The sequence below is a fragment of the Barbus barbus genome, assembly GCF_936440315.1.
Source record: "Barbus barbus genome assembly, chromosome: 3".
NCBI classification, from domain to species: Eukaryota; Metazoa; Chordata; class Actinopteri; order Cypriniformes; family Cyprinidae; genus Barbus; species Barbus barbus.
Genome location: NC_136731.1, coordinates 14260297 through 14288179, shown reverse-complemented (window position 1 = coordinate 14288179; position 27883 = coordinate 14260297). Strand labels below are relative to the sequence as shown.

At 38.1% G+C, this 27883-nt stretch overlaps 2 protein-coding genes across 6 annotated transcripts in view; one reads left to right on the top strand and one right to left on the bottom strand.

Moving 5' to 3' along the window:
* LOC306846321 (protein NLRC3-like) overlaps positions 1 to 27883 on the top strand; it is a 325863-nt gene that overhangs the window by 199816 nt on the left and 98164 nt on the right. For 4 of the 5 annotated variants that reach the window (XM_079379617.1, XM_079379615.1, XM_079379619.1 and 1 more), the window contains one exon: positions 19428 to 20189. In XM_079379617.1, the coding sequence (XP_079235743.1) occupies positions 19428 to 19963 (536 nt within the window). In that variant the 3' untranslated portion in view covers positions 19964 to 20189. Of the gene's footprint in view, positions 1 to 19288; positions 19336 to 19427; positions 20452 to 27883 lie in introns of those variants that run through there. The other variant, XR_013782056.1, reaches the window with a different exon arrangement.
* Positions 20633 to 27883, bottom strand: part of LOC306849996 (SEC14-like protein 1) — a gene marked incomplete at its 5' end in the record, with an annotated part of 28806 nt that continues 21555 nt past the window's right edge. Inside the window, 2 exons of the mRNA XM_079385401.1 lie at positions 20633 to 20984; positions 21145 to 21323. Of these exons, the coding sequence (XP_079241527.1) occupies positions 20888 to 20984; positions 21145 to 21323 (276 nt within the window). The 3' untranslated portion in view covers positions 20633 to 20887. The remainder of the gene's footprint in view (positions 20985 to 21144; positions 21324 to 27883) is intronic.

The following is a 27883-nucleotide window of genomic DNA, read 5'->3' as shown; positions in this document are numbered from 1 at the left end:
AAGTTTGACAACTGTCAGAGTGAGTGCATTGATGAGGAAGACAGAGAGAGTTACAAAGCATCATGGGATAGTGGAATCGAAAATTTTAAGCAGTTCTTTGCTTATCTGAATAGGATAAATGGAAAAAACATAAACATGACTGAAGGTGTGCTTAGTGCCCGAAAACAGTTGAATGCTAAAATTAGCAACTTAAAGGACATAATCATAATGGCAAAGCAGAGAAAACAAGAGCAACAGCAGTCAGAAGAGACATTAGAGGACTTAAAAGAATACAGAAGAACCATGAACAACTTTGAATATGAAGTGGATGAATTCACTCTAGAAAAAGTGCCCATAGAGTCAAAATGGTGGCATCTGACCACTCAAGCAACCTCCTGCACTGACTGTAAGGAGAACTGCCACTATCCAGGATGCTGGTGGGCCATAAACCTCTCATGGTGTAGTGTGATGACAAAGTCGGGAACATGTTCAGTCTGTACTGGAATGTGTCACTACACTAAACATGTGAAAGATGATACGATATATGTGGTTGTCCATCATAAAGTCAAAAGAACAGAAGAAGACATGAAGAATAATTATGAAAAGAAATATGGAGATAATAAGTATTTGTTGACGAGACTAGAGAATGAGATCCAGCAGAAAGAGGCAGAGAAGATCAGGCTTGTGGAAGAGTGTTATCAGTGTTTGGAGAAATTAATGGAGACAGCATTAAAATCTACATCCATGTCTTCTTTCCAGCATCTGGACTTCATGATTGAGAAACTGAAGGAAACTAGGAATCAAGAAAGAGTTCAAAAACTTGAGGACCTTAAAAGAAGAGCTCAGGAAGAAAATAAGGGAAGATTACACAGTGATTATTTAACCTAGATAGACAAATATATACATAACACTCTGCAAATGATGAAAAATGGTTTTGTTTCCCCCATTTACATTTCAATACTAGAATGTAAGCAGCCACTATACACTTATGGATCCAAAGATTCTCAATAACACCCTGTATGTGTATCAGACATTGCTGACAGTTTTGGATACCAGTCTTTTGACAGGATCTGGAAAAGAGACCGGATACAATATTCCTATTGTGGAGATCCAATCTAATGTTTCTGGCAGAGTCGCCAAGATATTGGCACAATCTATAAAACTCTGACATAACAGCTGGCTTAAATGTAAAGTTTCTGTACTGAATCTTAGAATATAAACTTCAGATACACAGTATGATTATGCACTCATAAATAACTGCATAAACAAAATCATAATATGTACATTGTGATCTCAATATACTATGATTTACAGTATTATTGTTATTGCACATATTTACATATAAGTAATAACTGTAAACATTATGAAAATTGTGCATGTACTATCATAAGGCTTAAGCGATACTTTGATATGCTAACTTGTCAGAAGTGCATTTTAACTCATGTCACACTGAATATAATTGAAATCTTCATTAAAATATAATTAAAAAACAAATAAAAATAATTTAATGTCACGTCTGTTTTAGGTTTTGTTTCTTTCATGTTTTATATATTTTAGTTTAAAATTAGTCCCCTATTTCATATAATGTGATTCCCTGTTCCCTCATGTGGTCTTGTCATGGGCTTCCCTTACTGCATGTTTACTGCTCTGTATTCAAATGTTTGGGGGTCATTACAATTTTAAGACTTTAATGCAAGCATCCATTAAACTGATCAAAAAAGACAGTAAAGTACCTATTTACAATAAATTATTTGACAATAAGCATAATAACATAAGAGTCTTAAAAATGTTGGTGATTTTCAGTGCTACAGGTTTGGCGATGTTAAGGTTTCTTTCATAATCTTTCACCCAAAGTTTAAGGAGACTTGTATGTATGCAGCAGTTAGGTGTCTCAAGATGCTCAGAAATGTCAGTCAGAAGGTTCTGTATTCAGCATCAGCCCAGCTAGCAGGGAACGTTCTCAGAACTTTGGCTAACATTCCGTACATGTTTGGTTGATGTTTTAGAGAAAACATTTGAATGTAATGTTCAAGAAATGTTTTAAGAATGTTTATCATTTCAGATAATGTTCCTATAATGTTAAGTGTAAACAAAGCTGGAACATTTTACCTGCAACATTTTAAGGATGTTTTGCGGATGTTGTTGAGGTAACAGATTATACAACGCTGTCAATAAAACATTGTTACAATGTTTCAAGATAACAAAGAAAGAACATTCTCTCAGCCACGTTAGGAGAATTTTATAAAACATCACTGAGGCCTGAGATGGTGTAATGTTTTTATAAAACGTTCTTGTAATGTGACGTATTCACAAAGCTAGAACATTTGACCTGCAACATTTTAAGGATGTTTTTTTGAGGTAACAGATTGTAACGTACAATGTTGTCAATAAAACATTGGCACAATGTTTCAAGACAACAAAGGAAGAGCATTCTCTCAGACACATTAGGAAAACGTTATAAGAACATCATAGAGTCCTTAAGGGATGGAATGTTTTTTAAAAAACGTTCTTGTAACGTGACGTAGTAACAAAGCTAGAGCATTTTACCTGCAACATTTTGAGGATGTTTTGAGAATGTTGTTGAGGTAACAGTTTATACAATATTGTCAATAAAACATTAGAACAATGTTTTAAGATAACAAAGGAAGAACATTCTCTCAGCCACATTAGGAAAACGTTATAATGATGTAATTGAGGCCTGAGCTGGTGTAATATTTTTTTTTTTTTATAAAACGTGTGGGAATGTTCTTGTGTTTACAAAGCTACACTATAAAAAATATGGTTCTTTAAAGGTTCTTTACAGGTAGAAACAGCTCTTTTTATAACCTTATTTTAACTGCTGAGACGGTTCTTTGCTTTAAAGTTTAGGGTTCTTTTTTCCCACCATTTGTTTTTCAAATCTGTAACTATCAAAGCTGCTACTGGTTTCCTGGAGCTCAAGACAGACTTTCAACACACTCTTAAGAGGTAAATGATCATTTTTTTTTTAAATTTCTATAAATATTACCTTTCAAATTGTAACTAGTTTCATGCCAATCATGTCTTTTTCTCTTTTTAGTTGAACAGAAAATCTATGTGACCAGCTCTGTTCAGTTAAATATACTTACTTTCTCTTCACTATGTAAGTCGGCCTAACAGAAATGTTGAAATAATAATCCATTAATGATTTTAATTACTTTATGCATAAACACCCAGTTATAAATAACATTTACATTATCCCAAGACCTTATATCAAATTTTCTTTTAACATTATAAAGGGCTCACATACTGTCCATTTTTTTCTAATTGTTTTACATAAATAACTGGACACATTATAACTCTAAACTCAGCTGTGCATTTCAGAAGCCGTCATATCCTACCTACCATCATCATCATCATCAGCAAAGAGAAACATAAAGATGGACATAAAGGCATTGTGAAGATATTTCACTTGAACTTGGTCTTCATTAATTCCATATTATGTTTAGTGTCAACTGATATTTATTAATATTTTCAGCTAATAACAGTTGTTTGAGCACTGTCATTTTCCCCTCACTTTTCCATTAAATAAATAATTGACATATGCTGTTTGTTTATTTATGTAAAACCTAAATAGAAGCCACAAGATATTATAAAATCAGGTAGATATAGGGGTGAACATTAATATTAATAAATAATATATAAAATAATGTAAATACAAATATTAATAATTTAAATATATTTACTGATATTAATTGGAAATAAATTGTAAATCCAGGTCTTATAAAACTTGTCAAAGCACAGTTCTTTACGGAACCTTATTAAAAAAGAGTTCTATTTAGAACCAAAAAGGGTTCTGCTATTGTTAAAAGTCGAAGAACCCAATTTGGTTCAGTTTAGAACATTTTACTGGCAACATTTTGAGGATGTTGTTGCGAAAACAGATTATACAATGTTCGCAATAAAATATTGGCACAATGTTCCATAATAATAGAGGAAGAATATTCTCTCAGCCACATTAAGAAAATGTTATGAGGATATCATGAGGCCTGAGATGACAAAATATTCTTGAAAAAAACTTTCTTGTAATGTGACATGTTAACAAAGCTAGAACATTACACATGCAACATTTTGAGCATGTTTTAAGGACATTGTGAGGACTAAGATGACAAAATGTTTTTAATAAAACATACCTGTTAAGTGATGTTTTAACAAAAGTAGAACATTTTGCCTGAAACATTTTGAGGATGTTTTAGGGATGTTGAACAGAATGTAGAATGATCTTTTATAAATCATTGGCACAATTACAAAGGAGTCAAAACAACATTCATAAAATGTTTTGAGGATATTATTGCCTGAGATGACAAAATCTCATGATATGTGTTAATAAAAGCTCACAAAAGTTTGAGGATATTTGGGTAATGTTGAAAAAAACAATAGAAATCATCATAGAATTTGTAATGGTTTTACTGATTATAATGGTAATTCGATTGGTTTTAATGGAAACTGTAATGGTTCCTGTTGGTCTCTACTGGTAATTGGTCTCCTATTGGTGGCTTGTTAAAACCAATAAATCCTAATGGAACGTGTCCCAAAACACACTACAGAAAACCATTTTTGTCATCAAATTCATCAAAGATGCCAGGGTCTCGATTACAAAAGGAAAGAAAGTATTTTTTTTTTCCTTTTTTTTTCATTAAGATAATTTTTTGCCTAGTAATCATTATGTTGTAGATACAATTATTTGACTTACAAAACTTAAAGTAGCTGTTTAGTTTAATTTGATACTTTGCATTCATGCTAACTTAAAACCCAAATGATAAAACAGTTAGCTATGTTATGACTGCTTGGGGTGGGGATAGTTGTAACAGTTCATTAAAAATGTTACAACCAACTCCTTATGATTCCAATGAGTCCAGTTATCCAGTCACGTCCTCTGTTGAGGCAATGTCATGTGAGGTTTTTGTTTCACATCAAGGGATTTATATAAAATGTGTTTCCATCATAGTTGATGTGCTTATCTTCTTATTGGATAAAAACACTATCCGCCTCAAATGAGCATATACATTTGTTTGTTTGTTTTTTGTGCACGTTCAGAATTTATGCACATCTTGACATTTCCATCCAGCATTTTTTTCATATGACATTCCAAAATTCACATAAAGTAGGTAGATGGCAACACAGCTAGTGACTGCAGTACACACACACACAACACACACACACACACACACACACACACACACACACACACAGTTTGTTTTTGTGCTAAATTTAAAGTCCTAAAAGGAATACACTCAATACAGTATAATGTTTTTGTCACTTTAAATGATTCACTTTATTCAGAACTGATTATTCTTTGTTCTTCAATCAGATTTTTACATAAACTGGAAGTGTGGGTCTTATTTCAGCAAATTACTTCACACTGTTACATCTATCCCCAGCCTGTGTTACAACTCACCCCAGTAGTGGGGTAGTTTGTAACAACGGAACTCTTTGTATTTGACATTAACGCACACAATCTGTGATTATGCAGTACACATCCAAGTGAGTTTTATTTGTAGTAGACAAATGGGCTACGATATATCAAAGTTTGAGAGATCTAGCACAAACAACCACAGAGTTACTGATGCTCAAACAAAAAGTGTTACTTTTACTGGATCAGAGGTAGCTGACAACACTTTAAAGGTGATAATTCTTCGTGGGAAGTTTCATATACATAAAGCAAAAATTACGTCTATTAGTCCCTCTTTTAAGTTTTTTTGTAAAGAACAATACATTTTATGACTCACTGACTTCAGTTACTAGAAACAAGAAATGTATAAAAACATCTCTCATATTAAAAAATGCTATTTGTAAAATGTAATGCTTTATCTTACATGATGTATATTTGTTATAGGTATCACACAACAAACCTGTATCAGCGGTCAGCGGAACTCTCCCTTCCACAATAATTACTGGACTGTACGTTTATTAATGTATTTTTGAGTTTACGTATTTCTTTTTTACCCTTTAGGTATTTATACAAACAAAAATCAGTTTCAATCGAGAATGACATGATTTTTTTTTTATCTTTATAGACGGTTTCAACGGCAACGACATAAACAAAAGTTACTGCGCATGCACGCTTTTGTGGCCCAAACTGAACTTCCGGTAAACTTCCGCAAACAATCAATAACAACAGCGAAGTCCCTTTAGAGTATATTATTTATAATAATAAGTAGTATAAATAACAAGTAAATCATAGATTAATGAGAGAGAGAGAGATAAGTAAATTAGCTAAAAAGTTAAAACTATGTCTAGCCAATATGTTTTTGAGTTGCCATTAGAAGAAAAAAAACGTTACTTTGCCAAACTTAAATGCGACAAGGTTAACGTTACTCTACCAGACCCCTTCAACAAAATGTTGAGACAAGAATTTTTTTCTACAGACATGTCTAATTTACAGGAGGTCAGTCATTATTTAGCCATCACATCGAGCCATTCATGAAAGATGTTTGAGAAAGTTCCACAACTCACTCTGAAGCGAAAAGCTAGGTCTTGATGAATTAAGCCTAGACAAAGCTTCATCAGGACTACAAGAAACTGCTCTGGAAGGGTAAGTATGGTTGATGATGCATTCCATATTGATGACAGGTAAGTGAGGAGGGTGAAAAACACAGAAGCAGATGGTAGACCAGTGTAAAAATGAGTGTGCTCGTCCTCATTTAAAATAAAATCGGATAGACTGCCAAACATATAATCTTGTAGTCGTTTTTCTTGAGACTCCAGTTTCTTCTCGAGTGAAACCATTTTTCTTTTTAACTCAATGTTTTCATTTTGTTGTTGGTCAATGTCTGCCATTGACAGATCTGTACCCACAGCAGTGCATCCTTCTTCAGAGTCAGCCTGGGTAACCTCTAAGGAAGGTGAATCCATGGGCTCAACCACAGATGATCGCCTCTGATGCCTCTGGTATCGCTCCAACTTCTGTGAACCACCAGTAGTGGTGTTTTTGTGTGCAAACACTGATGGAACATATTCAGGATGGCATGGTGCACCTAAAGTAAAACAAGTAACAGGAACAGTTAAGTGTTCACAGTACTGCACCTTGCTGGGCATCATACAAACTTTGCATAATCCATAACTTTTCTGGTTACATGAACATTTTTGAGTAAAAAATGCATTTCTATGATATTGTAAAAAATTATTAATAAAACAAAATATTAGTAACCTACTAGTACAATGAACTTAGATCAGTCAAATTTATTTGTAACACCTTTCACACTGCAAATTGTTTCAAAGCAGCTTTACAGATAAAATATATAATTGATAATGTAGTCAGTGAAAATGTTGTAAAAGCCCTTATTTAGTAATTCATTTAAAGCTTCCTTAGAAAAGCTATGCATTATTGTATTATGCCCCCAGGGAGCAAACCAAAGCCGAATGTTAAATACTGTATGGTATTTGCATAGCATTGACTGGAAACCACTGTGGTTCTTATTCATAACGCTAGTTCAAATCATAGCTAAAGCTAATCAACACAGAGCAAACGTTACTGTTTAAAATCAATGTACACTGTTATTTACGTGTAGCAATAAATGTAGCTAATTCGTAACTATTGTCTGCTTATTACTGCTGGTCAGCTAGCTGTCTATGGCTTATCATGAGTTTGTTACCTGTAAAGAAGTGAGTGCTACAGATCCTTGAATTCTTGTGTGGCAGCCAAGCCTCTCCGCACAGCGGTGATCCATGCTTGCAGTCTCCCCTGGTCTTTTGGAAACCGAAACATTTTTATTTTCGACAAGGCATTCGTTCCAGAGGTCAGGTTGCATCCCACACCGCAGACGCAGGTTTACAAGCCACTTTTTCCAGCGTTTTTCAGTCAATTTCTTGACTTTCCCTCCTTATGAACAACACATTTTCATACACGATAAAAGCTCCTTGTGTTCCCTGTCGATATTTCACTCGTACTGCGTCGCTAGACGCTATGGGAAAACTCATTTTTCTCCGAGGACTGAAGACCTTTTCAATCACGCCATTGGTTCGTGCAGTACTAAAAAATGAACCAATGGCTTGTCAGCGGCGCTGCACGAGCCTATGGCAGCAAAGCCCGCCAGAGCCCACCAAAAGGGGCGGGGTCATCTGGCTATTCAGCCAGACATTCAGGACATTCTCTTCTTGGGCGTGGTCTAGTGGTGTGTCCATGGCAGATATTTGTGCGGCGGCCGGCTGGGCCTCGCCGTCCACATTTGCCAGATTCTATAGCTTGGATGTCCCAGCCTTACAGGCTCGGGTTCTCTCTGCTTAGAAGGCACACGCCTGTCTTAAGCGGTCCCCTCAGGCATTGCCTGATTGTCTAGGAATGCTCTTGGCCCCATTTCTGGTGCTGAGGCTGTACTTATGACCGTTGAAACGATTTTTAGGCTGGCCTCCTGCAGGATTCTTCCTGCTTATAATTGGTCCCTCTGAGCCTTATTGCTCAAGGCCAGTTTATGTTTGTCGTTTCTCTTCATGGCATGGCGGGATTGTATTTGTTCCCCATAGTGTCTAGCGACGCAGTACGAGTATCGACAGGGAACGTACTCGGTTACTAACGTAACCTCGGTTCGCTTAGATACGGAACGAGTACTGCGTACTATGCCATGCCATGCAGCTGCACGACTCAGGTCGTCGCTTCAGTCTAATTGGCCTGTTTTCCTATGGCGAAGCACCCGCTTATATAGCCAGATGACCCCGCCCCTTTTGGCGGGCTCTGGCGGGCTTTGCTGCAATAGGCTCGTGCAGCGCCGCTGACGAGCCATTGGTTCGTTTTTTAGTACTGCACGAACCAATGGCCGTGCAGTCACACTGCGTGATTGAAAAAGTCTTCAGTCCTCGGAGAAAAAGGAGTTTTCCCATAGCGTCTAGCGACGCAGTACTCGTTCCGTATCTAAGGGAACCGAGGTTACGTGAGTAACCGAGTACGTTTTCTCCATTTCACCGATTTGAGCATTCATAAACAACGCAAAACACAGGCATCTTGAGTTTGTATGATTTTGGGTTATATGGCTGACTGAAATGATTGACTCCTAAGTGATGTGGCTCCATCTGGTGGAAAAAGAAAATAACAACACAAAGGCTAGTTCACACAAAACTGATCATTCTGTCATTACCAATCATATATTTAATTACAAGAATATGCTTAAATTGGTAAAAATGAAATGAAAGTTTTAAAAAAAAATGTGTGGAAAATAAGTTGTTTCTGAGTTCAACAGAGTTTTAATACATGTTCAGTCAACATGATTTTTTTTAATAATACTAACAATGGCACCATCTGTTTTCCAATGATAATCTTTTCAATAATATATCACCCAGCATCATATATCCTCAATACAATCCTTTCACAGCCACAAAAGTCCAACACCCAGTGCACAGAGTACATGCATCAGACACAGCTTTCAGTCTTTTTATGATAGGATGAACAGGGTTCAGGGAAAAAAATATAAATAAGCACATGAGTCATTACGTGACTCAATCTAAGCTGTAGGAATGTCCAACATATTCCTGGTTTCACAGAGGATGATCAAAGGACATCCAATTTCATCTCATTACAGAATTGCAGAAGAAAAATAAGCAACAAAACACAAACACCTTATGTGTACAAACACAAATGAAATAGCAAGAACATGAAAAAATATTTTCCAACAATATTTTTGAATTTTCCAATTTATTAATACGCTATTGACCCGAATATAAGACGATGTCTTTTTTTTTTCTTTCTTGTTAATACGTCTGAAAAAACGTGGTCGTCTTATTCGGGGTCTAGACTTAGACATGTCAATAATACACCCACGACAATAGGTGGCGCCAAAAACGCATAAAACGAGTGTGCCATGAAATGTAATGTAATGTGTGTTGTAAAGATCGCGTGTGAAAACAAAAGAAAAAGAAAAGCTTACAGTCGTGATTGTCATTAGCCTGATGGGACCAAACTTCCTCTGTAAGTGATTTTAAAACATAAGACAGTACCCAGATTTGAATACTACAATAAGATTTCACTTCTACTGTTAATAAAATTTTGGTAGGCTACTAGATGGATGACTAAATGTTATAATTCAGATGGGCTACCTGTTATTTTTATGGTATATCAAAAAGTGTATATTTTGTATATAACAAATGTCATTGTTGGTACATTTTACCAGAATTTACCACACTTTCAAAACAAACATTAAAATAGGAAAAACATATGAAAATAATTTAAGAAAAAATGTGTTTTACGGAGAGGGAGAGAGAGAGAGAGAGAGACTTTTAAAACTCTTTTAATCAACCAACTGATTTAAAAACATTCTTTACAATTCACCAATTAAACAATAACTCTCCAGACTCATATCTTATCACAAGAGCATTTCTCACACTCCACCTCACATAAAAAAGTGCATATTATTTGTTAATTTACAGTATGCATATTCCATAACGACCCGACCCTCTACAAGAGATTTAAACATTCCAAGCAAATCAGCATCTTCTCCTTCATTCTTACATTTATGGGATTTTAAAATGGCCAACTTTGCCTGTCCCACTAGAAAATTACCAAGTGTACATTGTACTTTCCATTCTTTCTTATACTTCACACCCAAAATAAACATATTTTTGTAAACATAAAACCAAGCTTAGTAAATATTGTATCCAACAATTCAAACAAAAGGAATTAATCTTGAACAATCACAAAAGAAATGAAAAACAGTATCAAGAATATTGCAAAAAGGGCATGCAGATAAAACCATCTCATTAAATTGTGATACAAAACTATTTGTTGCCACAGCACAATGGAGTACTCTCCATTGGAGGTCCCCAGACCTCTTAGGAATAGGGGGCTTATACAAACACCTCCATGATGGAATTATTTCTGAAGAAATTGATAGATATTCTCTCCATTTAGTATCAACGCGTCTTTTCAATTGAGTATAAAACAGGTATTTCACACACAAACAATACAGTATCTTTTTATCAACATTGTGAAACAATACACCTTCAAATCCTTTCAATAAAGTATCATTCAGATCTTCATCCAAATCAAAAATTATGTTAACTCGAAAACATGGAAAAATCAAAGGCCTTTCACCATTCTCAATAAAATTGTTTACATAGGTCAAGAAAGACTGAGGAAAAGATTTTTTTAAGATCTCCAATTATCCCTTCAACATATCTTTCCGATCTAAGCCCAACTCTATTAGCTATAGATTTAGCCGCATACCATTGACCCTTTGAAAAATCAATTAAATCTTTTACAGTAGCTATTCCTGTGTTTAAAAACCTGTCGATTACTGAACTCAGAATGGAAGAATTCATTTTAAAGAGAGAATTAAAAAACAATGGTTCTAAAACACCATAATGTTCATCATCATCTCTCAATTTTTTAAACATTTGCCAGGCCTTTAATACAGTTACATAAAAGTTAGAAGAAACACTTACTTTTGAAACAAAAGATTTTTCAATTAAGAACAACTGCTTAGCTAATCCGACTCCCCCAATACTTTGTAAAACAGACAAACCTAATGCAATCCAGGGTATTTTATCTGAACAATATAGTAGCCTTTGTAATGTTTGAAACCTCATTGTCTTAACTCTTGCCTCCAGATTTATAAGTCCTTGACCACCTTCTACAACTGTGTGATGAAGACGAGCCCACCAGCTCGCCTTCGGGGAAAAATGTGAGTCCGTGAAGGGATGTAAAAATGATGGCTCACTCGCAAAAGCACTCTTGTGCAAGGTGGAATTTATTTACAGTGCCAGAAAGATTGTCCACAGTGAAGAATATATACAAGTGTACCCAAAAATGACAAAAATCCAAAGTATCAAATAAACAACAAAAGGGAAAAATAAACCAGAAAATAATCCAACAATGATATATTCAATAAACAGGTATCCACAATATACGAAGGGTTTTGCTTGAGGCACCGCAGTAGCACTCTTGCATCGACTTGGTAAACAAGTCCTGTCTCTATGTTTGGCCTCGGCTTATATAGGCCAAACCCCGCCCCTTTTTTGGGCCATACCATTCACCGGTAAGAATAACATTTAACACACACAAATACCACATCTATTCGTTATCTGTTATACTTAATACTAAATCACTTCCAATCTATTTATATCTAATAAACACTAACACAGAATACATTTAACACATAATTTCCACACTTAAATACACCTATTCATACAAGACAATGGTTTCGCCAGCTTCCGGTTGCGCTGCGCGGCGCGACCGATCCCGAGATGTCATAATCGGCTGCCGCTTGTTTGTTCGGTTTGGTCGGCGCGGTGTTTCACGCCGGAAGACTGACTACGCCCACACAGACAAACATCACAGGGACGAAACGACACGACAAGTGCAGTGTAAGTGTATGAAATGACTGGGAAATTGATATGTACAGAGGAGAGGGCTGCAATGGGAGAATGTCCAGGTGCTATCAGGATTGCGTGTGCACCCGCTACTCTGATAGCGGCAACGGCTGGGAGGATGAATGAGGTAAGTAGTGGTGTGTGTGTGTGTGTGTGTGCGTGCGCCAGTGCTGCTTCCCCAGCGGTGGCAGCTAATGTGACTTTATCACAAACTGGGAGATACAAAACTCCAGGAGGAAGCCAATGATAACCATCCCAAAAGAAGTTAACAAAGGCTTTTTGAATACCAATCAATAACTCTTCAGGGGGATTCAACACTGTAAATCTGTGCCACAACATTGAGGCTGCCAAATTATTAACGATTAAACATCTCCCTCTAAAAGATAACTTTGGGAGAATCTCCACTTCTGTAGTTTCCCCACAATTTTATCAACTAACCCTTCCCAATTATTTTTCATATAAGTATCAGATCCTAGATACACCCCAAGAACTTTAAAACCATATTTTTATCCATTCACACTGTTGTGGAATTTGGGGAGGATCTATATTCTTAAAGATATAATATTTGTATATATATATATATATTGTATATTCGTACAAGAGAAGGGATGTACACTTATCCCAATTAATTCTAGCAGATGTAGCTTTTTGAAAAATGTTCAAACTAGAAGTCAAAGCAACCATATCATCAATGTTTCTTATAAAAACAGTTATGTCATCAGCATAAGCTGTGAGTTTTACAGGTGGGATCTCTGGAAAACCAGGAATACAAAATCCATACAGTCGTTTCCTCAAATGTGACAACAAAGGCTCAATAGAAATTGAATATAAAAGTCCTGAAAGAGGGCATCCTTGTCGTATACCTCTTGTTACTGCAAAAGGTCTAGTTAAACAACCATTCATCTTAAGCATACTAGATGTTTCATTATAAAGCAGTTTAATACAAGAGACAAATTGTGGTCCAAAGCCAAAGGCCTTCAGAGTCTTTAGTAAATAGAAATGATCCACTCTGTCAAAAGCTTTTTCTTGATCTAAAGATAAGAGTCCAATATCAATTTGATGTTTTTTGGCAACTGCAATAATGTCTCTTAGCAAGAATAAGTTGTCGAAAATTGTCTGTTTAGGGATACAGTATGACTGATCCTCATGAATTATAGTTGCCATACATTTCTTCAACTTATTAGTTATAGCTTTTGACAGTATTTTAAAATCAGTACACAGCAACGACACAGGGCGCCAATTCTTTAAAAGTCCAAGATCTTCTTTCTTAAGGATTAATGTCAACACTGCTCTTCGACAGCTTAGGGGTAAAACACCTTGGTTAAATGACTCCATAAAAACATAATACAAATCATGTCCAATCACATTCCAAAAGCTTTTTAAAAACTCAGCAGAGAGACCATCCACACCCGAAGATTTGCCACTGTTCAGCCCTTGCACAGCACTTGAAAGCTCAGAAAAAGTCAAGAAATCCTCCAATTCCATCTTTTCTTCTTTAGACAACTGCGGAAGATCTAAAAGAAGTTCTTCAACTGCTGCTTCATCACAAAATTCGGACTGATAAAGTTTTTCATAAAAACAAATAGCAGAAACTATAATCTCTCGTTGATTGGTTATTTCTTTGCCATTTGGAAGTTTCAGTTTGTGAAAATATTTCTGCTCTTTTAATTTTTTCTCCAGACCGAAAAAAAAAGCCGTTGGAGCATCCATTTCATTGCACTTCACATATCTTGTTCTGACAAGTGTCTCCTTCTCCTGCTCCTGCAATAAATCCTTCAAAAGACCTTTATTCTCTTTAATGATATCACCTCCTCCCTGATTACGGAGGCTTTGTTGAAGAATTTCTTGCTCTATCATCTTCATCTTCACTTTCAAGTTCTCAGTATGATTTGCTGTGTATTGTTGACAAAAGACCTTTATCTGCACCTTTCCCAGATCCCACCATTGACTTAGAGATGAATAACTACCTCTCTCTTCTCTCCAAAACTTCCAAAAAAGACCAAAGGAGTGCACAAAGATGTGATCTTGAAGTAATATATTATTAAAGTGCCACTGTGACTTATAGGATTTAGGTGACAAGACAGACATAGACATAGAAATATAATGATGATCTGATATAGATGTAGGAGAGATACAATTATTAAAAAATCTTCCTTTATTGCATTCCTCAGTATAGAAACGATCCAATCTCGCAGCAGAAACCCTATTTGAATTAATTTTCAGCCAAGTATACTGTTTAACTTGAGGATAAGCATCCCTCCACAAATCTACAAGACTATTTCTATTAATTAAAGATTTAAAAATATCTGTTGAACCAAAATGAGGTTCTTCATGGTTCCTGTCCAATTTATGATCTACAGTACAATTAAAATCACCACCTATAACAACGATCTTATCATCGGAACACTTCAACAATTCTTCAGAAAGTTTCAGAAAAAAATCACAGCGCTCGCTTCATATATTAGGAGCATAGATATTATAAAAAGAAAAACTATTATTGCCTATTGTTATATCAGCTCGAAGAAGGCGTCCAGGTATTATTTCTAAGAAAACTGGATTATCTTTAACACGCTTTGAAAATAAAAACGCAACACCAGCACTCACATTTGTACCATGACTAAAGCCGGGCTCACACTGTGCGATTTTTAAAAGTCTGTTGCGATTGTTGCTTGTCACACTGTACGAACATGATCCCCATGTCAGACTGTAGGATCTCAGTTGTTTTAATGTAAGACTGTACGACAGTCAAGACGCGATAAAAACGGACGTACTCAAGAAGACTTGTCCGGAGTTTTACGTCATCAATACGTGACCCGCGTTCTCTCGCTATAATGGTAGCTAGCAAACAACAGCAACGTGTAGCGTTAGTTTTATTAATTACATGCCTTGATGTTAAAAAAAAAAAAAAAAAGATGACGTGTGTGGAGCAAGTCATGGCTTGGCAAAAGAGGACTTTATGGACTTCCAGTTCTACAGAGCGAACTTGAGGTAATTTTGTTATTCGAGTTTAAACATCCTGCCCCTTAATAAATAAACTTTAAGTAAACTTTGCCTTGTACATATATTGTTTTTACAAATAATGGATGGTTTGAAGTTGTCGCGCTAATTGCGTCATCAAGTTCAGTGCTCCTATTGGTTCTTGGTTTGGCGGTCGTCGTAGGAGATGTCACACTGCAGGAAACTTGAGGAAAGTGTCTGAAATCTTCTGACACTGCCAGAACTTAATCGGAGGAAAAAAATGATCGCAACGGCCATTAATCGGCTGTCGGTGAACATGTCAAACCAGCGATCTAGACAACCGATTTTAGCCTAGGATTATAGGAATCTTTTAGGATTTTAGGATTTTCAAAATTTGTCTCAGACGAACAAATCGTGGCCAAAATCGCACAGTGTGAGCCGGGCTTAAGACTAATACTACTCTCCCATTCATTTATCCAATCTGTCTCATTACAGGCATCAGTATGAGTCTCTTGCAAAAAAATTACATCTGCTTTTTTAAATTGTAAATACTTAAATAAAGTCACTCTCTTTCGTACATCCCTACATCCATTTATATTTAAGGATCCAATATTAAAGGATACCATCAGGATGAAAAAAGAGAAAATAAATAAATGCCAATATAGATGTAATTTCCAATACATAATACCTCTTTAAAGGAACTCACTTTTAAAAAAACTTTTGCTGATAATTTACTCACCCCCATGTCATCCAAGATGTCCATGTCTTTCTTTCTTAAGTCGAAAAGAAATTAAGGTTTTTGATGAAAACATTTCTCCATATAATGGACTTCATTGGGATCCAAACGGTTCAAGGTCCAAATGACAGTTTCAGTGCAGCTTCAAAGGGCTTTAAACGATACCAGACGATGAATAAGGGTGTTATCTAGCGAAACGATTGGTCATTTAAAAAATAAATAAAAAAGTTTAAGTTTTATAAGCACAAATGCTCGCCTTGCTCTGTTCTGTGATGCACGTTCGTGACGTCATGTAATACACAATTGCGTTGAAAAGGTCACGGTCTATATTATATTATTATAATATACAATATCACCGCCTTTATTTCTAAAGTGCTTCATACAATAAAGATTGTTTCAAAGTAGCGTTACAGTGATAAACAAGAAAATAACAATTCAACGTCACAAACAGAGAACAATTCAGTTACACTTGATATTAAGGTCCAATTCTCTCTATTAACAAACCATTAACTACAACTTTTGCCTCAATAAACTCATAATTTGCTTCTTATTAATAGTTAGTAAGGTAGTTGTTAAGTTTAGGTATTGGGTAGGATTAGGGATTTGGAATATGGTCATGCAGAATATGTGCTTTATAAGTATTAATGAACAGCCAATATGTTAATAATAGGCATGCTAATAAATAACTAGTTAATAGTGAGAATCAGTCCCTATACTAAAGTGGTACCATCAATTCTGCTGTAAAGCAGCTCTAAATCTCAGAATCTGTGGCACTGATATGTTGGACAACACTAGCTGGATCTAGATTCGGAGGATTACTTGTATGTTGTTATATATTGTCGTATCGCCCTGAACTAAAGCTTGCACTCTGATAAAGAACTAAGGCGTTACAAACATAACAGTATGACTTTCTGTAAAGCTGCTTTGAAACTATGTGTATTGTGTTCTATGTCACACACGGCCATGTTTAAAGTCAAACAGACCTTTATCATGGTGGTGCCAGCCTCCTGTGTAGTAGTCCTGCAGTAGCTGTGGACACTGCCATGTGTCCAACAGGAAGTCTATCTGATGCTGCTTCCTCCATGTGAGCGTCTGGCACAAAGCCTCTTTGGCCTTTTCCAGATTAAAGTCCCGTGAACGCAGGAAACACAGCACATGCTGGTCTTTAGGGATCTAAATATAATTAAGTAATATATCCATTAAAACCCTCTATCAGTTTGATAATTTGTGTTTTTGAAACACTTATTATTATAAATGTTGAAAATAGTTGCGCTCCTTAAGTTTTAAAACAGTATAAAATAGAAATATATAGAAATATATGTAACTTTAGATAAATTTAATGCATCCTTGCTGAATAAAAAAATATTAATTTCTTTCCATTTCATTTTAGATATTGCACTTATCTTGCCTTTGTGTGTTTCCTGCAGCCACTGTCGTAGGCGAATGAGACAGCTCTCTTGGAAAGGGGTCAGCTTTCCCAGATAACGGGAGATTAGATTAGATTAGATTCAACTTTATTGTCATTTATGCAGAGTACAAGTACAGAGCTAATGAAATGCAGTTAGCATCTAACCAGAAGTGCAAGAATATAGTGTTTTATATACATATAAGTGCAGAGTAAATGAAGATAAGATTTACAGAATGTACAGTGGAATTGCTATATACAGTATTGAGCAGAGTATATACAGAATATAAATAGGAATGCAATGTAGGGATTGTATGTACATTATGAACAGAGCAATGTAGGATTATATACATTATGAACAGCAGAAACGTGAGAACAGTGGTAATAAATAAATACAGCTGGATGAGTGTGCAAAATATTGATAGAACAATGTATTCTATGCAAAATAGCAGTAGTGCAATATTTTATAGAAATAGTTTACTGTGCTTTGTATAGTAACAACTTTATACAGTTTATAGTGTAATAACTTGTGCAGTCTGTGCAAAAATATGAGTAGTGCAAATGCATGTGTGTAAAGTACTGTGACCAGTGCAGTAATAAGCAGGTGCAGGTTAGATTAGTGGTGTGGCGTTCAGAAGTGTCACAGCCTCGGGGAAGAAGCTCTTCCTGAGCCTACTAGTGCGAGAGCGTAGGCACCTGTAACGCCTGCCGGATGGAAGGAGGGTGAAAAGTCCATGGTTAGGGTGAGAGGCATCCTTGATGATGTTTCTTGTCCTGCCCAGACAGCGCTTATGATAAATGTTCTCAATGGAAGTTAACTGGGTGCCGGTGATCCGTTGAGCAGTTTTCACCACCCGCTGGAGTGCTTTGCGGTCAGATGCGGAGCAATTGCTGTACCATACTGAGATGCCGTTCGTGAGTATGCTCTCAATGGTACAGCGGTAGAATTCCACAAGGATCCTGGGATTCAGGTGAACTTTCTTAAGGCTCCTTAAGAAGTAAAGGCGCTGCTGTGCCTTTTTGACCAGAGTGGAGGTGTTATGGGACCAGGTGAGGTCATCAGAGATGTGGATGCCAAGGAACTTGAAACTCGACACACGCTCCACTTCAGCTCCGTTGATGTAGATGGGTGTGTGTGCATGACTCCTAGTCCACCTGAAGTCCACAATGATCTCCTTTGTCTTCTGGGTGTTTAGCTGTAGATTGTTGGTGGCACACCACACAGCCAGGTGCTGCACCTCATCCCTGTAGGCTGATTCATCGTCATCCTTGATCAGACCTACCACCGTGGTGTCATCTGCAAATTTAATTATGGTGTTGGAGCCATAAACAGGAACACAGTCATGGGTGAAGAGGGAGTACAGGAGAGGGCTCAGTACGCAGCCCTGTGGCACGCCGGTGTTCAGGGTGATGATGGAGGAGGAGAGGTTATCTAACTTAACAGACTGAGGTCTGTTAGTCAGAAAATCTAGAATCCAATTGCAGATGGGTGTGCTGATTCCAAGCTGGCTGAGTTTGGAGATCAGCTTGGAGGGGATTACTGTATTAAATGCAGAACTGAAATCTATGAACAGCATTCTCACATGTGTGTTTTGACTGTGTTTTGACTTTAAGTGGAAGATTAAATGTGTGTTTTGACTTTAAGTGGAAGATTAAATGAGTTTGAATGGGTTAGAAATATTACACAGAAGGGAAGGTTGATCGAGTCTCAAGGGATTCTGGGAGTTTAAGTTTGAATGTTGACAGCTGGAGCTTGAAGAGTCCTTGGGGTGTTTCTTCTCGTCACACAATGTTTTTTTTCTTAAACCTATTTAATGTTAATCCTTGTGTACCATATTTGCACAAACATTAATGCAGCTGTTCTGTGTGTGTGTGTGTGTGTGTGTGTTTTCTAGTGTGGATCATGGAGGAGAGTTTATGATCACAACAAAACTACGCAAATGTAAGTCTCACACACACACACACACACACACACACACACAGAGTTTAGTTGTTAGTAGTTTAGTGTGTAATGTATGTGTGTGTTGTGTTCAGACGGCTGTGATCTCACTCTGGATCCAAACTCAGCACACAAACACCTCGTTCTGTCTGAGGAGAACAGGAAGGTGATGTGTGTGGATCAGCGACAGTCATATCCTGATCATCCCGACAGATTTGATCATCATCCTCAGGTTCTGTGTTCAGAGAGACTGACTGGACGCTGTTACTGGGAGACTGAGTGGAGCGGAGATGTTTATATATCAGTGTCTTATAAAGGAATCAAGAGGAAAGGAGTGAGTCTTGACTGTGTGTTTGGATCTAATGTTCACTCCTGGAGTCTGAGCTGCTCTGATCACAGATTCACTGCTCGTCACAATAATAACTCCACTGTTATCTCAGCTGCTGCTGGTGTCTCCTGTAAGAGAGTAGCAGTGTTTCTGAACGAGTCGAGCGGCTCTCTGTCCTTCTACAGCGTCTCTGACACACACACACTCACACACTTACACACATTCACACACACATTCACTCAACCTCTACACGCTGGGTTTAGACTTGATTACAACTCTTCAGTGACTCTGTGTCACATTTAACATTAAACACACACTTCTTCTTCTTCTCCTCATTCTCCTTCTTTTTCTTCTCCTTCTCCTACTCCTCCTCCTAAATAAATGAATCTCAGCAATCCTCAGGAAGTTTAATCTCATCAGTTTCCTGTTTCAGATCATGAGGAAGATGTTCCTCAAATACTGTTGTTTGTGTGAAATAATGTCATATTTACGCTGTACATAATATTAAAAGAGTGTTTATGTAATTGAACTTTAGACTGTCTTTGAATTTATTTTGACCCCTGAAGCACAAACATTATTAACCCTCTGAGCCTCTTCATATTTGAGTCCATTTGAGTTATTTTTTCCATTACAATTAATTAAACTGAGAAACTTCATTTTTGGGTCACACTTGGTTCTTGAAATGAAAGAGTTTGCTTTTTTTCAGGAAAATCATAATATACTCAATAATATTTTCTGATTATTATTTTGAATTTTGAGGAGATTTTATGATACTATGCAATATTTATGCAGTTTTTATTCACACTTGGTTCTTGAAATGAACGTTTTTGCTTTTCTTCAGGAAAATCATAATATACTTTTGTTCAATATTTTCTGATTATTGTTTAGAATTTTTAGATGTTATGATACTATGCAATATTTATACAATGTTTTTTTGTTATTTTTACCATTAAACTGAGAAACTTCATTTTTGGGTCACACTTGGTTCTTGAAATTAAAGTTTTTTGTTTATTTGTTATTTTTAACAACATTTACAAATGTATTTGTATCAATATACAGAAAACTTGCATATAATTTACAGAAAGCCTGCAGTTTATGATGAAAAAGTTCAGCACTCATACAGGAGGTTTGATGTGAGCCTCTGTTTCACTGTGTCACATGATCATTCATCATTTCCTGCAGAGCTAAAGTCACAGAAGAGTCTTGTTTTTCGTCTGGATGAAGGTGCTATCTTGAGATGGTTGACTCTGTCTGTGATTGGTTGGAGGAGGTGGTGAGCAGAGAGAAACCGCTGTGACTCGACTCCAGGCTGCTCATGGAGCCCCTGATACAAACACAACCACACACACCTTCACAGAAAGCATTTGGATGTCCAGATGGTATTTTTTAATTTAGTAACAACATTCAGATGGTGTGCTTTTTAAGTTTACCATGTTTCATTTGTATTTTTTAATGCTAAGCACTTTGCATGTAATCATACAGACCTGAAGTCAGTGGAGTGCAGCACCTCTGTGAAATACATGACTCTGCATTTGTATGAGGAGACCTGCAGAGAGGCCAGAACATCATCTACACGCGGCCGACTGGATGAAGTGCATGATGGGCTGCTGTAAAGACGCCACTGCAGGATGTAGAATCCAGGCCAGCGCGTCACATGAGATCCCTGATGGGACAGATGTGGATCAGAGCAGAAAGAAGTGTGTCTCATCTTCTGATCAGCGTGTTTTGTAGTAAAATATGTGTGACCTTTCCTATCTTTATCTGACCCGGTTTGTCTCACCCTTCATCAGCACTCACACACTGGACATGGATGATGATATAATTTATTTGATGCCTGCACACAGAGCAGTAGGAGACAAATGGAAAGTTCAGTCAAGTTATAGTTCCACCCACAGCAGTTCTCCATAGCTCTGCTGCAGACTGTTAGAACTCACTGGGCCATAGCGCCACCGGCGCAACCAATAGGAACTGCGATCTCATTAACGCAGGATTTACTTAAAGAACCTAAGAACTGATATTTATATAACATTTATCTCGTTACATGCACCCCCCTAAATCCTGCTTAATGGGGACACAACATAAGAAAAATCAACAGTGAAGAAAGGGAGAGAAAAAAAAATATATATATAGAACTCCAACTTCATGTTCTCAATCCACAAAGAAGAGAAGAGAGAAAAAAAAATGCTCATGAAGTACAATTTAGCTGTCAATCATAGATTCTCCCATAAGGAGTACATAAAGACTAAGGGAGGCGCCTAACCCCAATCTCATAGTAGACTAAAGAGATGCCCGTTACACCTCAAAAATTCCATTATGTACCAACTCATTATTTGATTCATAATCTCTGTATCAGTCTATTTCCTTTGTGTTCTCAACTTGAAGCATGAAATCAAATGTAACCTTTTCTTTATGTGAAAATGCTTTTAACTAAATAAACAAAATAACTCACTGTAGAGTCTGAACTGCCTATGTGTTGTTTGTTCATTTCATAAATCAGTCTTTTGGGAGGGTTAATGACTCTGCCAAGCCTCGTTCGAGTTACTGCAGCCTCTACATGCCTTGGCTGTGTGCACACCACAGGCTCCTTTGCGACCTCATCCATGACTTGTTCTCCTTGAGTTGAGTTAGAGCCTTGACCTCCTACTTCAGGCAAATCAACATCACTTGTCACTTTGGCATCACTTCTTTCCTGCAGGTCCCTAGCATCAGTACTTGCAGAGTCCAGTATCTCTGACACACAATCAGACACATCAGGTAAGGCTGTACCATTTGTACGTCCATCCTCCTCATCAAAACCATCAAGATTACTTAATATCCAGTTTGCAGTTCTGTCATCATGATCAACTTTGTTTCCTTGAACATCAGTTACATCATTCGCATCATTGTCCTTTTCATCCTGTTCCTGAGGTTCATCAACTGGTAGGAAGTTCACAGGTAGCAACAAATTTCTATGAACTACCCTCACTTTGTCTGATTTGAGGTCCCGAATCCTGTAAACATTGATGTCAGGATACACAGCCATGACTTCATATGGGGATGACTCCCATTTGTCAGAAACTTTTCTTCTACCTTTTTCACCTCTGTTCGCAACCAGTACTCTATCACCAACAAACAGTGGACAGCCCTTCACCTTTCTGTTATAGAGTCTGGCATGTCGTTCCTGTTCTTTCAGAGTGTGCATCCGTGCTATGTGAGCTGCTTCCCGCAAGTCTTTCCTCAGCTTCGACACAAAATCTTTGTAATCCACCACATCCTCATTCAGAAGCACATTTTGAAACAGGACGTCAATTGGGAGACGAGGAACTCTGCCAAACATAAGAAAGAATGGCGCAAAACCCGTTGTCTCATGTTCTGTGCAGTTGTAACAGAAGGTAAGTTGCTGTAACATCTGTGGCCATTTTGATTTTGCTTTAGGAGGCAATGTCCTGATCATGCTTCCAAGAGTCCTGTTGAACCTCTCGGCAATGCCGTTACCCATGGGGTGATATGGTGTTGTATGTGACTTGTCTACACCCGCCATGGTCAACAGTTCCTTGATTAGCTTGCTCTCAAAATTAGCCCCCTGATCAGAATGAATTCTTTTGGGGAATCCATAGACAAGAAAGAAATCATTCCAGAGCCTTTTCGCAACTTGTTTGGCTGACTGATTCCGACACGGAAATGCATGAGCCATTTTGGTAAAATGATCCGTCACAATCAGCACATCCAGACTTCCCTTCTCTGATCTCTGCCGACCAAAAGTCGATGCAGACCAATTCTAGAGGTTCTGATGTTCGGATACTTTCTAACGGAGCACAAGCATTGGGTTCTGAGGTTTTACCAACCACACATCGGTGACAGTTCTTCACGTAATTATCAATATCTTTTTTCATTCCAATCCAGAAGAATCGTTGTCTTGCAAGAGACAGTGTTCTACTACGTCCTTGATGTCCTGCTACATCATGTATTCCATGAAGAACTTGTGATTTCAAAGAAGCAGGTACAACAACCAGGTAGAGTTTCTTGTTTAGCTTCGGATCCCTTTTCACCTTATATAGTACTCCATTATAGACAACAAGTTTGTCGTGGTGCTTCAACAATCTTCGCACACTTGCAGATTCCTTTGCTTGTTCTCTCTTAGATGGTTTCCGACATCTCTCATTGTAATACAGAATTTGACACAAGGTGCTGTCCTGCTCCTGTGCATTAACAATGTTGCTGTGCTGCAAAGGAGGGTCAAACTGTTGTGGTTGCGGGATGACTGGTACTGTCCCCAGTACTTCACTCAAGCCACCAGTAGCGTGTGCTGCCAACAATGCAGAAACTTCCTGGCTCCCATTAGAACCTGAAGGTGAGAGTCCATCACTGGTTGTGTCACGAGAACCTTCGACAACCCCCTGCACCACCTGATGGTTACTTGCACACTTGAAAGCCTCTTGGACAGAGTTGTCAACAACACCACTGACATCCTTTAGGAGAGATAAGTATGGTTCAGTAATAAGGCGATGTCCAATGCAAGACTGAACAAATGGCTCACGGCTCAGAGCATCCGCGACAACATTTTTTGTTCCCGGGACATACTTCAGATCAAAACTGTAAGAAGCAAGTTTCGCCACCCATCGCTGCTCACATGCATCAAGTCGAGGTTTAGTCAGAATATATGTGAGAGGATTATTGTCCGTCCATGCCGTAAAGTGTCGTCCTCTCAGCCAATGGCTAAACTTCTCACAGATAGCCCACTTTAAGGCAAAGAACTCTAATCTGTGAGCTGGATAGTTCATTTGTGAGCGAGACAGAGTTCTACTTGCAAAGGCTACGGGTCTGGCAATCTCTTCACCTGGCAGAACTTGAGACAATACAGCTCCAACTCCATCGAAAGATGCATCAACAGCCAAAATGAAAGGTCGGTCAAAGTCTGGGTGAGCCAGTGTTACATTTTTTGTCAGTTCCAGTTTTAGTGTGTGCAAAGCTTCTTCACAAGCCGTTGTCCAGTCAGCTGGGGATAGTTTGAGTTAACTAACTGTCTTCCTTGGTTTTCGTCCTTTCGTGACAGGAGTCTGTTTGACTGCACCTGATGTCAGCTTGAATAGAGGCTTTGCTTTCACTGAACATCCTTCAATAAAATGTTGATAATAAAGAACCATTCCAAGAAAGGACCTGATCTTTTTTTGACATGGTGTTTTTCCATCAGTTTCCATCAAATCAGAAGCTTGAATCTTGTTAATTGCCTCAACTTTCCCAGGATCAGTCTTAATCCCTTCCTCGCTTATGATGTGTCCAAGAAATTTCACTGATCGTCTCAGGAAACAACACTTCTTTGGAGCCAACTTCAGATTGTGATGGGACAACCGCGAGAGAACCATTTCAAGACGTTGAAGAGCTACGGACTCAGAAGGGGCAAACACCATCAAATCATCAAGGTAACAGAGGACACTGCTGAAATTCTCATCTCCAAAGACAGACATCATCATTCTCATGAAAGTGGCTGGGCTATTGGAGAGACCTTGAGGAAGCCTATTATATTCATGAAGGCCAAATGGGGAAGTGAAGGCAGTGTACTTTTTGTGTTCTTCCTCTAAGGGGACGTTATAATACCCCGAGGTAAGATCCATGGTTGAGAAGAACGCGTTACCACCCAGTGCAGCTAACACGTCGGACTGGTGTGGTAAAGGGTAGGCGTCTCTGACAGTCCTCGCGTTCAACCACCTAAAGTCAGTGCAGATCCTGAGATCGCCGTTCTTCTTCCAAACTAGTACAAGAGGGGACGCATAGTCACTATGTGACTTGCGGATGATTCCCTTTTCCTCCATCTCATTTAACACCGTTCTCAGTTTGGCATACTGGCTAGGTGGTATACGTCTGCATGGAAAACGGAAGGGTCTGTCATCAGTGAGGTTAATCCGATGGACAAAGCCTTTAGCCTCTCCACAGTCCATTTTGTCTCTTGAAAAAACTGACTCATACTTCTCAATAATGTGTAACAACTTGTCTTTCCAGTGGGCTGACACTTCACACGACTCTAAATCAAGATCGTCAAGGTTCAAGTCTCTCAAGATCTGCTTCATCTCATCACTGCATCTAAGAGGTAAGGGTTCCTCAGTACACTGCAGATTTGACTGAATCTGTTTTGGCAGCGGTAAGTCTTGAACAGCAATACAAGGTGACACGTCAGCTATTTTTGCATTTCTCTTTAACACAACTCTGTGATTAGTGGGGTTGATGACTTTCAGGGGGACCGATCCATCTCCCCATAGTGGTGTAATGACCCTTCCGACCAATATTTGCCTTGGTCTCACTTTGGACTCAGTTGGTTCCACAATAACTGTGCTACCTACTGACAAAACAGAAGACTGTGGTAGCTTACCCCAAACCAGATGCTCAGTTTGTGGCTCTAACGTCACACTCCGTTGTAATTTTACGGTACCAACTTTCTCAGGTATGGATTCACCTCTCCATCTTTCTGTGTTAGAGAAAAGAGATAGAAATAAAGAGCATTCATCACTCTCATTGTTACTTGACTTAGCCATGAGCTTCCAGTAACCGTTGGTTTCTCTCAAGTGCATCAGAAGTCTCTTTATGACGTTTGTGCCCAAAATCATGTCTTCAGTCTGCCCAGGCACAACCAAAGTAGGAATTATCATGGGGCAGCCATACACTGTAGCTTTAAGATCATAGACTGCGGTAGGGGTAACTTGATGGCCACCACAACCAACAATAACAATATCTTGTGCTGACTGACTTGCCATATCGGAGTTACTTTTCAGCAAACTTTCTTCAGCAGATGTGCTGATAGTACATGCCATTGATCCACTATCGATTAAACTTTTAAAGATGAGATCCTTCTCAACTGAAACAGACGTGTAAAATAAGCTATCAGCTTTTGGAACTCTTTGTACTCCCTGAAAGATGACGGTTTTGTCTGACGATGCATCACTGAACATTTGACATGACTCATAATCCATTAAATCATCAAAACTGGATATGGGAGATTCACTCTCAAGATCTACGTGATCCTCCCTCACACGTAGATCACTTAGTTTGACTGCTGGTTAACTGAGGAAGCATCCTTCCTTTCCTTTGGACAGCGGTTCCTGGGATGATCAGGCGAAAAACACTGGAAACAGAGCCTATGATTTTTGCAATGAGTAAAAGCAGAATGCGAGGTGTCCTTGCACACTAAGCATGGTGCATCATTCAAACCTGGAATTCTGGGCAAGTTACTTCTTTTCCTGTTCTCCTTAGTAGCTTGTGCATTACCACTATTATTCATCAGAACTCTCTCCAGCATATCGATCACCTTTCCCAGAGCCAAATTCTCCGACTGTTTCGACTGAAGTGAATCCTGTTCAACTTTCACTGGGCACGTGCTAGGACTTACATGCATCTCATTCACAGAAAATTTATTTTCACATTCACTTGGTCTATGTCCCTTACCAGTGGCTCTGAGATTTTTCTCTGAATGATACTCATTCAGGATCTCTTGCACTTCATAAGCCGTCCATTTGTCAACGGTTTTCGAGCGAAATGTCAGTGCTAGATTTGAATCTGGACAATTCCTGATAAACATGCGTGTGACTTCAATCAGTTGATTATCCAGCACCTTTCCCTGTTGCTTTAGACACTCAGCTGTGATGTCTGCAGTACGGTTCAAGCGCAACCAGTAATCGAAGGGATCCTCTTGAGGTACTGGAAGAGTAGTGTAGAAATCTTGCAATGGAATAAGAGAATACTGTTGGCAGCTGAAATGCTTACGTAATAGTGTGTAGATAGCATCAGGATTTGTTCTGATATCCAAACCGCTTGACAGCATCCCCACTTTAACAACATCTTTGGCTTTGCCTCTCAGGTGAATTAAAATCTCTTCACCTTGCTCTTCAGTAGGCAGAAACCCCTTCCTTATGAAGTTTTTCATGAGCTCCACCCACTCATCAAGTGTAACCGTGTCTGATGCGTCACCTCTGAAAATCGGAGGATCCTTAACTTTCCTATGACGCACAACTTGGATCTGTGAGGTACTTGACATAGAGCTTTGGTCAGGTCTGCACCTACTATCATGATCATTCTGAGTATTCTTAGATGCAGCTTCAGTTTGACTGTGCAAATTCAAATGTGCAAGGATACTATCTGCCAGCTGCAGACCTACTTGCTGCACTATGTTACCCATCTGACTCATTATGTCACTGGTACAGACTGGAGTCGATGTGTTAATTGGCTGAGCAGTATCAGAACTAGTATGATTCACAT